At 40.0% G+C, this 10,668-nt stretch overlaps 1 protein-coding gene across 3 annotated transcripts; it reads left to right on the top strand.

The window, feature by feature from the left end:
* Positions 1 to 7,543, top strand: LOC147892286 (uncharacterized). Of its 3 annotated transcripts, XM_087388961.1 has the most exons (4): positions 1 to 172; positions 508 to 722; positions 6,013 to 6,696; positions 6,784 to 7,543. In XM_087388961.1, exons 2-4 carry the CDS (start codon positions 608 to 610, stop codon positions 6,993 to 6,995), a joined length of 1,011 nt encoding a protein of 336 aa, XP_087245087.1. In that variant the 5' UTR covers positions 1 to 172; positions 508 to 607; the 3' UTR covers positions 6,996 to 7,543. The 3 variants fall into 3 exon arrangements, with proteins under 3 accessions (XP_087245087.1, XP_087245088.1, XP_087245086.1); XM_087388962.1 differs by having other exon boundaries at positions 1 to 722; positions 6,130 to 6,696; XM_087388960.1 differs by having other exon boundaries at positions 1 to 722.
* Positions 7,544 to 10,668: the final 3,125 nt, after the last annotated feature.

The following is a 10,668-nucleotide window of genomic DNA, read 5'->3' as shown; positions in this document are numbered from 1 at the left end:
TGCAAAATACGCCTCAGGGTTTCTACAACCGTCTCCCATATCAAAGGACACGCTTTTCCAGCCAAGCCGCCCGCCCACCTCTCGTTTCAAGTCGTCAAGATGGATATGCCTTTAGCAGAATCCTGCCATCGGATCCACAAACAGAGATGATGCGTTTTCTATCTTGAACTGTGTAAGCCAAGTTATTCATTTTATTCTATGAATTATCCCATCGCGCCCCGGGCTGTCGGGACAATCAATTCCTATACTAAAGTTTTGCGATGCCATTCCCGACCGAGGCCTAATTTCGTGCCTGCTCCGCATTAGCCAATTTCATACTTTCGCGTAGTTATACGATTGGCATCACTTGAAATTTGCGCTACAGTGTAAAAGGTAATCGACTATCAGCTTACTCTGAGCGTGGAAACTCCCATGCGATAGGATACAAAAACTCCGATTGCTTGCATGGCCAAGGGGATGCTAGCAGCGCGATCTTTTCCTTTAATTTTTTGAGGAGTGTTCGTGCAGGGGGCGATCATGTATAGTCAAGAGCAGGACAATTCATATTGTGTAGTTACCAGTGTGTCAAACTCTGCTTGTGGCCTGGACTAACTGAATAGCGGTTCTCATGGATACTTTTCCAATCGAGATAATAGCCCATGATGAAAGTTGGGGATGGGGAACGGAGCAGCATTTTGAATATGGAGATCACGCTACTGGCTCAAGTTCCAGGCAATTGCAAGGTGAGTTTAAGAACTAAATGTCTGACGGTTTCGTTTTTTGAGTTCCTCGAATTCTGGTTGATATGCCGAAAGAGCAATGAAATGCTATATCAATATTCTGTGGAGACCCTATCAAGATCCATGGACAAGCCAGACGAAGCATAAGCCATTTGACTGCTTGTGGCAGCTCTAAATAGATGCTCTTCTTGTAACAAACTATTTATCCTTAATCAAATCCCAGACATCTACACGCATGCTATTTGCTCTCTAGGTCCTATATTTTCTTCTGTACTTCCAAGTTCCGCAATGTACATGCTCATTTGCTTGGGATGCAATTAAAAAACAATTTAGAGATTGAATACTATTTCATTGGGCTCGTAGCTGCTGCAATAAAGTACGTGAGCTTTGGCCTCCACCATGATTCTTGTGCATAGTTTGCAAATCCTATTTCTCTATTTTGGTTCTTCCATTGGCCATTTGTACGTGTAGATCATTTTTATGCATTGAGATTCTCTTTTAGAAAGTAGTCCTTTCTATAGGAAAGTCGTTTTCCAGCCCATATTTTATTCATCATGTTTTGTTGCAGCAGTTCTTTTCCCATTTCTGCAAAATGTTTAGACCACTCTGTGTACCATCCTTTTCCTTCAAATGTAGCCTAGCTGAGTCCGTCTTTTGCATTTTGCTATTATCGTGAGATTCCCTTTTACCTATTTGAACCACTCCTCGCTGTCTAAAGCCTCTGCCCATGAATTTCCCAAATAGGGTTGGGAGGGTGGACAGTTTTGTTTCACCCAGATTTTACAAGCAAAGGTTTCTTTTTCTTCTCACTTTGAGCCATTTATCATGCCTCTTTGTCAGCTTGGCGAAAAACAAGTTTTTAAATCTATGTGCAAGGTTTATGAAGATGATAATGATTTTTTGTCATTGTGGTAATGACAGGCTAGTTTCGTTGATCTACCAACGCTATTGATGTTGAGAATGAAGAATATTGTTAGATGCTGGTAAAGCATTGAATTGACGACGATCAATACAATTACCAAGAGCACCTTTAGCTGCCATAAAAGATATATGGTACTGTTAATTTACCAGCAGGATATGTGTATTACAGATGGCATTTGGAATAGAATTCCCATCCGTTGTTCGCTGTATTTCCATGGTATTTTCACATGTTTTGATCTTGTGATAGGTGTCGTAGACTATGATATGTGATATTGGGCCAGGTTAGCTCTGGTTCTTATACAAGAGGCTCCTTATGCTGTGGCTCTTCCTGAAGGTATTTAGAGTTGTGCTTCTTATATCAATTGGGATTGGATTATGTCGTAAAAGGTTAGGACCTTGGTCTTAGAGTTGCAACAAACATGATCATGAAAGGCATTTCCAAAACACTGTCCTCTTGAGATAGGTTTTGTAAACTCTAATATTTCATATGGGGTTAGGTAGGCCCTTGTTTTATAGAGGACGACGATACCAAGAATCTTCTTGGAGATATTAGGGTTATTGTCCATTTATTGTGGACTGTTATTGGACATTTACAAGCTCCACTTCTTTTACAAAGTGGTGTTAGATTGAGAACTCCTTAAGATTTAATTTTTTGTCAGAGGTTTACAATGTAGCACTTGGGTTCCACGTTATCTCAACAATTAAGTTTAGAATTTAAATTAGGAATTTCACAATTTTTTAAACATATACTGAAAGGGAATCGTACAAATCATGCATAACGTAACAAAAATTAGTATAGGGTTTAGAAAAAGGATAGGACACCAGATGGGGTGTGAACGAGGCCCACATCTCCCACCAAGCTTGATCCTTTGTGTGTTTCTATCCTTAATTATTGAGCAGGAGATACAAAACAATTTAGAATTTTGAATGGAAAGATCCTACCTTCTGCTTCAATACATTAAATTGAATAAAGAAATTGCTTTAAAATGATCCTGGATGCGCAGTAGACCTCAGTGCCAAACAATACCAACAGCAATATTTATACCAAAAGGTGTGCCAAAACCTGATACCCTTGTACCCTTACATTCTAATTAATTATATTACACTAGCAAAGTCTGAAATGTTCTTGTACCCTTCATCACACTTGGCTTTCTGACAACACATGCATAAACATTTTTGCACATTTGAGGCCAAATGGGAATAAGTTTAGGATGTAGTAGGAGACATGCCCCAATTATTGCAAGTAAGATCACGGCTTTAAGTACGTTCCCATTAAAATTGCACTTAGCACACATCCATCCATCTTGAAGATAATAAACCTTATGCCGATCTCCATCACTTGGTGGTGACCAAAATTTCCCAAAATTTAGATCATCATTATAGGTATCTTGCATTGTCTCCAAGTCATTATGATAAGGTACAGATATGGTATTCACTTGTGGTCTTCTAAGAAGTGCATTAACCACAACATTATCAATGTGTAGGATTTGAAAACTGACTGCGGAGGGGAGGTTTTCCCAACATATATATTATATACTTCTCTTTGACCAAAAGTTGCTTCAAGGAATGTCTGGTGATCCATGCAGACAATATGTACAGCACTGAGTAGATAATGTTTCCATACTGTTAGTGAATGAATTGCATCCAACAATTCTCTTATACATGTCATAGCCGAGTTTTGCTTTGTTCAGTCTCATACAATCAAAGGCCACAGCATGTCCATCTTGCATAAGATCTGCACGAATGCAAGCACCACAAGCATGTGCAGCAACACACCTGGCTTGTCCACATGTAGCATAATGAGCACTACATGAGAGGTAAGAGCATTCTCAAGATTTTGAAACCCCTTTTTGTTGCTCTGGGCTACATGAAAGCAATCTGTGTCGCGTAAGATCATAAGGTGGTGCTGCCAAATGTGCAAATTAGTAAATTGATCGACGATGCCATGCACATAATGTTGGGAGAAAGAGGGTCAACTCCCCACATGTAAGCCCCTATATGAGGAGAGCATGGGGGAGTGACACCTGAAGAGATTTGTGAGGGATGAACAGATTGCCACATGGGCAGCAGATTAATGACTAAATGCCTTCTCTTAGAAAAAAGAAAGAAAGACTAAATGCTATGTGCGCAGCAGAGAGGCTTCCTTCTTGGATTAATTTTTGATCGGCCCCTTAGGGTAGATCTGTCCACAGGACAGCAATGGCATTGGCCATCCATTGGGCCAGACATGGACCTTTGCATTGGGTTCGATAGCAGCCAACAGTGGGCCCTTTATCTGGGCAAATAGGGCCTGCTCAATGGCAGCCATATAACCCACAAGAGTAGGGCTGGGACCGGGCCCAGGCAAATGAGCAGAGGGGAAGGGGGGTTTATGACCCCCGTCCTTATTGTTCAGCCAGATCAGGGTCTGCAGGAAGAATGCACAATCATTGCAGACTTTTAGCAGAAATGGTGGGATGCAGCAAGGGCACAAACAGGGGGCTGCAAGCAGATAGTTTGGGCTTCAGAGCAGCCTCTTTGCAGGGTGCTCTAGATGTTAGGAAAGGTGGAGATCAAGCAGTGTGTGCAGCAAAGGCACCAGTGGTCCAGCAGGTCCTTGTTTTGAATGTAGAACTCGAATGCAACAAAACTTCCTTGCAGAAGGATAGCTGAGAGGACAAGTTTTGGGCTCCTCCTTAAGCCACTAAAGATCTTGATTGGAGGCATGCAGCAGTAGGAGAGAGCAGGAGGTTGGATAACACTTGTGGTGTCAGATCTGGCACCAGTGGAAGTCGTGAGTCACCTTTTGTATTCATCTTTGAACATTTCTATTGAATTTTTCGTTGCTATATCTCACCATTTATCTTCAGATCTCAGGGTTGATTCTATAATAATGTGCACATACAGGGAGTAGAATCCATAACAGTACATGAACTCCATACTCAGCTAGTACAAACTATCCATGATGTGTGGGATCAGTTTGGTATACCCACTTCAGTTTAATCTTCAGTGAAGGACTGAGCGTGTATCATTGGTAAGGATTTTTTTCTTTTGCTTGCATTTGGAGTTTCTATTGCCCTAAAAAATTCAGGGCTTTTACTCTCCATTGCTTGCATCATTGGCCCTCATGCCAAGGAGAAAACTATTTGCAGGAACAGTCAGCATTCAGTAGAGCTTGTGCATTGTTTGGCCAAGCATTGGCTAGTGGGGCAGTGTGATTTTGTCGGTGGAATACAATTCACGTAAGTAAAGTTTTGAGGGCAGTTATTTATGCATACATCTGAGATGGCTCAAAATCAGTATCAGAATCAGAATCAAAATCCGGGAGATGTGTGTGGGGTTTTTCCTAGCAGGATAAATTGGATGGCATCAGTTATTCCTTGTGGAGTTTTATGTGAAGAATCCTGTTAGTTGCTACGAGCCTAGGGGCTTTGTCACAGGTAACGAGGACGGCCCAACAGTTATTGCTCTTGCCACACCTCAGTGAGGAGGTAATGCATGTGATAGGCAGCAAGCTCAAGTAAGGCGAGTTGCATTCCTGCTTCTACTGAGGATCAGAGGAGATGGGATGCCAGGGATGGCTAGGCTATGTCACTTTTTGCCTTGTCTGTTCAGAGGTTCATTATACCTCATATTTGTCCAAGCAAGCTTGGGATACCTTGGAAAATATGTATCAGGCAAGGAATGAGGCCAAGGTTTCTTACTTGAAATGACAGCTTGATGGTGTTAGAGGATCCAGAAGAGTGATTCAATGTCAGATCACTTGACTAAGATCCAAGATCTTAGAGAACAGTTGAATATTATATGGCCTAACTTAGGACTAAGTATCCTAAGTGTCCCAACCCTAGATAGGACTAACTGTACCAACAGTACTACTAGTCCTAAAGAGACTAAGACTAGCCTACAAGGCACATACCAGGGAAAATGTGGCAATTCATGCAACTCTGTTGTGAGGGGAACTGGCACGATCCTCTAGAATGTGGTGGAAATCTGCGTCATTTGAGGTAACATTCTTGCATAACCCTCTATAACATTCTCCCATGGTATCTGGTCCTGCCCTGAAGCAAATGTGCTTATGCTTGGAGCGCTTATCTAGCAAAGAAGCTGGCTTTGCATGATGTTTGTATTGCAACATGTAGTAATAGTCCTTTTGGTGGATACCTCTCTCCGGTGACACCACAAACTCATGTTGCAAACGTATTCTAGAACATCTCCATCCAAAGGGGGTATATTTAGTAGGGGCTCCACCTTTGGTCTCCAAAAATACTGTCCATCTACCCTGATTATAGGACCTTGCTCTTGACTGTCTTCTGCTTTTTTTTTGGGAGAGAGAGAGAGAGAGAGAGAGAGAGAGAGAGAGAATAAATCATTGCATGATTGTTTCAACTGACAGGGTTATGGGAGACATCTATTCACCAGAAGGGGGAGGGAAGTAAATGGGATCAGTTAAGCAGTGATTATGGAAGTATTTCTGGAGAGTTTGAGAATATAATGCAGTGGGATGATTCAGGTGCCCAAGAAGCTTTTCAGATTGCAAAAGAGCGGTATGAAACAGGCTCAAAAGGCTTGATATATCCGATCCCCCTTCCTGGCCCTGATATTTACACTCAAATTGTAGAGTGGGACACTCGTGAAGTCTTTGACTTGCCAGAATCTGCCGAGGCACTCTCCGCAAGGAAAGAAAAAAAGGGACAGAAAAGGAGGAGTCAAGGTGGGAGATATCAGGCAACTAGGAGACAAACTGGATATTCTGGTCAACAGGATCATTTTGAACCAGATGGTTGGAGACAGATCAATTATAATTCGAGTTCTACGTTTAGGGGTGATTTGCAATTGAATGTGGGACAACCGGGATGGGAGCAGTATATACCAGACAGTAAGAAAACAGGGCGCTATGATTGGCAAGGCCATCCTCAGACCCAGCCAAGCTATGAAGGATGGCATGGACTGTACAATTCTTCAGAACAAGAAAGTCTGCAAGGACAATGGGCTGCTCGAAATAACATACCTCAAGCTCCAGTTGGCATTCCGATTGGTTGCTCAGCTGGCTATCATCAAGCCAACCTGAATGTTTCTGGTATAGACACAACTTTTGTATCACAATTTTTTATGGGGTGATGGATGTCTAGAGTGCTTACAATTATCTCTACATCTGTTTTTCCAGGTCATTGGAGTTCAGGAATGGGTAATTTACATTCTGGCAGGTGGATGGGTCAAGGTGATATGGATGGACAATCTGGACCACGTCAATCTAGGGCTGGCCATTGGCAACAGCAAAACAGATGCCCAGGAAACATGCAGCCAGCTATTGTTGGCCTCCATGACAGGACGAGTAATTGGGGGCAGCATAAACGGCAATGGCGTCGTAATGCATGATTTCTACATAATCAGACTAGATCATTTGACTGGAGGTGCATTTCTTATGCAGGCTAGCTATTTCATATTGTACATGAGCAATATACATGATGTGCATGTAACTGAGCAACTTAGGTCACTCAGTGCTACGTGTTGCTGCATACTTGTATTTTGGTGAATTATGATCTGTGAGTATTGAAGGTAAAATTGAGGCTCTAGGCACTGGCTTTCCTGCTCGCACAAAAGGCATATTTTTTAATGGTTGTAACTTTGAATACAATCTCGGATGAGGCAAAGAGATTTCAGGAAGCAACTGTTTGGCAGAGAGTGTAAAGTATATTCAGATCTAGATATTTAAATGTTCCAGTTCATCTGGGTCCTAAGGTCATGCTTCACTAAGCAGACAACTACAATTGCATTGTAGACAATCTTGCAAAAGATCAGTTGCTGATGATGCAACCTATGAGAGGGTGTTCACTCTAGGGTAAGGTGAATATCCTCCTAATTTCTGGGGTATTAAGGCCCAAGTCTAGCTTGGACATGCAACTCATGATGTTGGATAAACAAAAGGCTATGTTAATTGCTTCTATGTGCTTTCATTTTCATAAGATCTGGAGATATCTAGCTACGACTCATAAGTTGTGAGCATACTTAGGTGACCATCTAGGTGAAAGTTTAAAGAGATTTTGAAGAAAAGGTACATTTTCCCTATACATGCCTGCCTGCCTATGTTAGCACGTGCATACTTATATACACATACATACATACATACATACAACCATAGTAGGTTATGGAAGTGTAGCTTAAAATTAGCATACAACACACATACATACAAATAACCATAGTAGGTTATGGAAGTGTAGCTTAAAATTAGCATACGTGCATACATACATACAACCATAGTAGGTTATGAAGTGTAGCTTAAAATTAGCATAGAACTTATATTGCAAAAACCATCGAAGCAACCTTGTGCAGCTATCAAGGTATTAAAAGAATCTTCAGGGTTCACCCATTTGGAACCTTTCTGAATGAAGCATTCCAAGGATAATGCCTATCATTCATAGATTCATTAAAAGTTAGGTGTTATGAAGATTACTTGCCTTTAAACATGAAACTAAGGATCCACAAAAATTGAATAGATTAATAATAGATCTATGCTCACAACAATCCTCTTGGACAAATTGTATTGTTAGGATTAACTAGAGGATCTTGGCCTTGCAAAGTTATCACATTTTCCATAATTGGCGGACCAATATGCATGATATAGGAAGTTTGGATGGCATGTTTTCTAAAATTAAGTAAATCAATTTGCTTATAACAAAATGTCGTGTGTGTGTGTGTGTTTTTCGAGCGAGTGAGCAAGCGTGCGTGCGTGTCTTATAATGGAAGGTTCACACGTTTTTTTTTGGGGGGTGAACTTGGGAGATTCACATGCACACTCCGTGCACATGTAGTTTCATCAACTAATCACCTTGAAAATACTTAATGGATTGAGTTTGTACTATGATGACAAAAGTATAAATTTTCATTTAACTAGGATTGTAGTTAAAGTTATGCAACACATAATTACATGGGTATGAATTTTTATCACGAGTGCATGAGATCAAGTGTTGGTCTAAACAAGATCAAAATAATTATATTATACTATGAGAACAAGGGAAAAATGTCAAATGATATTAAGGAAACATAAGCTTCAATTATTTATCTTGTAGAAATTGTATAAGATTTAGATAACTCTTGGCGTGGATGGACATACTGATCAACTTTTCTTGTGAAAAGATTAACTTCGTGATCATATGTAAAGCCTACAATGACTTTTAGATAGTTGACCAACCCGTATGGTTTAGTGAAGACGTCAAAAACTTGTTCTTGTATTGAACAATGAGTAAGTTAGTTAATACTTTTTATTATTATTACCCATACAATTAGGACAGCACAAAATAGGATCTCTTTAAAAAAATCATTCCTTCATAAAAGACTTTTGACCAAATTGCTTCTCATGCAACATGCGTAGATAATTTTTATTCATTTTCTTTTTAAGAGAAGGTGAAAAGATGGTTGCTTTTTGCTTTGCCATGACAAGGCTAGATATGTAACTACTAGTGCATCTTCTATCATTGAAACTACCTACTAATTGGCACAATTGTATCCAAAGAAATTAAGATATGATAATATGTCATAGTTAAAACTATAAGTCCCATGTGTATTTGATTACTCTTTTGGTTGCTTAAAGATGAGTCTTCTTGCTATCTTCCATAAAGTAATTTACATGACCAACTGCAAAATTTGTATTTCCTTTACTGTGATTGCCAAATAGTTCAAGCTTCCAACGAGGTATCTATACTAATAGGCATCCCTATCCAGTGATTTGTCACAAGATGACAACTTCAAGTTTACCTCCATAGAAGTTGAGAGTGGCTGACAATGATGCAAATAAAATGGTTTTAAAATTGTAAAGGTGTATCTTCCATGAGTAAGCATAATGCGGATCATGGATGCTTTTATCGAAGGTATACTTATATATTAACATAAAATCCTTGCGAAACTTAATCAATCTAGTTTTTTAAGTGTCACAATATTGATATAGCATAGTACATTTTCATACATTTTCTTTTGAATTTAGAAGAAATATATGTAAATCTTGGCCAAACTTAAGTTTCAAATCTTGGCGAATGTTTCAAACAATTTATTTTTATTAGGGCAAACAAACTTTCAAGACCAATATAAAAGTCTCTCTTCTTATAGAAACTAACATGAAAAAATCATCCATGATACGAATCTTCATGGTTCTATGCCAAATAATAATGGAGTTCTCTCATAGCTTTCATGTCAAATTCTATCAAAAGATTGAGTTTGACTTTGCAATATTGAATTTGAATTTGCAAATAAGTTATACTGTTGCCTCTCAAATTCTTGTCTATTTCATCTCAAATTCTTCAAAAAGATTGAGTTTGACTTTGCAAGATTCAATTTGACCTCCCATCCATGACAGGGTTTCTCTTGACTAGAGCCCTATCTCTCATGAATTAGCCTCAGGTCGAATCTGTTGAGAGGGAATTTAGTCATCAGATTTTTGTCTTACAGCCATTTGCCCTGCTCTCGGTTCCATAAGTCTCCCCTAGTTCGTATCCCCATCTTGTTGAGCTTGAGGGCTCCTTTCAAGTCCTCGTTGCCAACTTACTAGCGCCTTTGGCTAGATTATCGGGAACCAAATTGAATCTTGACTGCAAAAGATGCTCATTTTCTTGAAAAGCCCTTCCACTTGATATAAGGACGTGTTGACTCCTAGGCTTGCCACGTTTGCTTCCACAATTTTGAACCCTTGGCTAAACATGTTTCAATGCCCAGAAGTGCCACCTCAAAGGGAATCTGCTTCCGGTGTCTGCATCTCTTGAGCCTGACTTTTTTTAGAGTTGCCCAGATTGGGTCAGGGTCTAGCACTACCTTGATTATCCATTGGTTCATAAATCTTACTAGCTTTGCTGATCTCTCTATGTTCACTATCCCCAGTCCTCCTGCATCCTTTGGCAGCATGTACACTTGCCATTTGACCTCGGCCATCTTGTGGTGGTTAGTGTCCCCCCCCAAAGGAAGGAGAAGAAAAGATTGTTAATTTCCTAGACTCTTCTTAGTTGGGCTCCAACAGGAGATGAAGGAAAGGATAGAGGGATAGATGTAGTGATTAAGCACAAAC

The sequence above is a fragment of the Dipteris shenzhenensis genome, chromosome 17 (genome assembly GCF_047967505.1).
Source record: "Dipteris shenzhenensis isolate YYH24624 ecotype China chromosome 17, Dip_SZ_1.0, whole genome shotgun sequence".
NCBI lineage: Eukaryota > Viridiplantae > Streptophyta > Polypodiopsida > Gleicheniales > Dipteridaceae > Dipteris > Dipteris shenzhenensis.
This window is presented reverse-complemented; position numbering and strand designations above follow the sequence as displayed.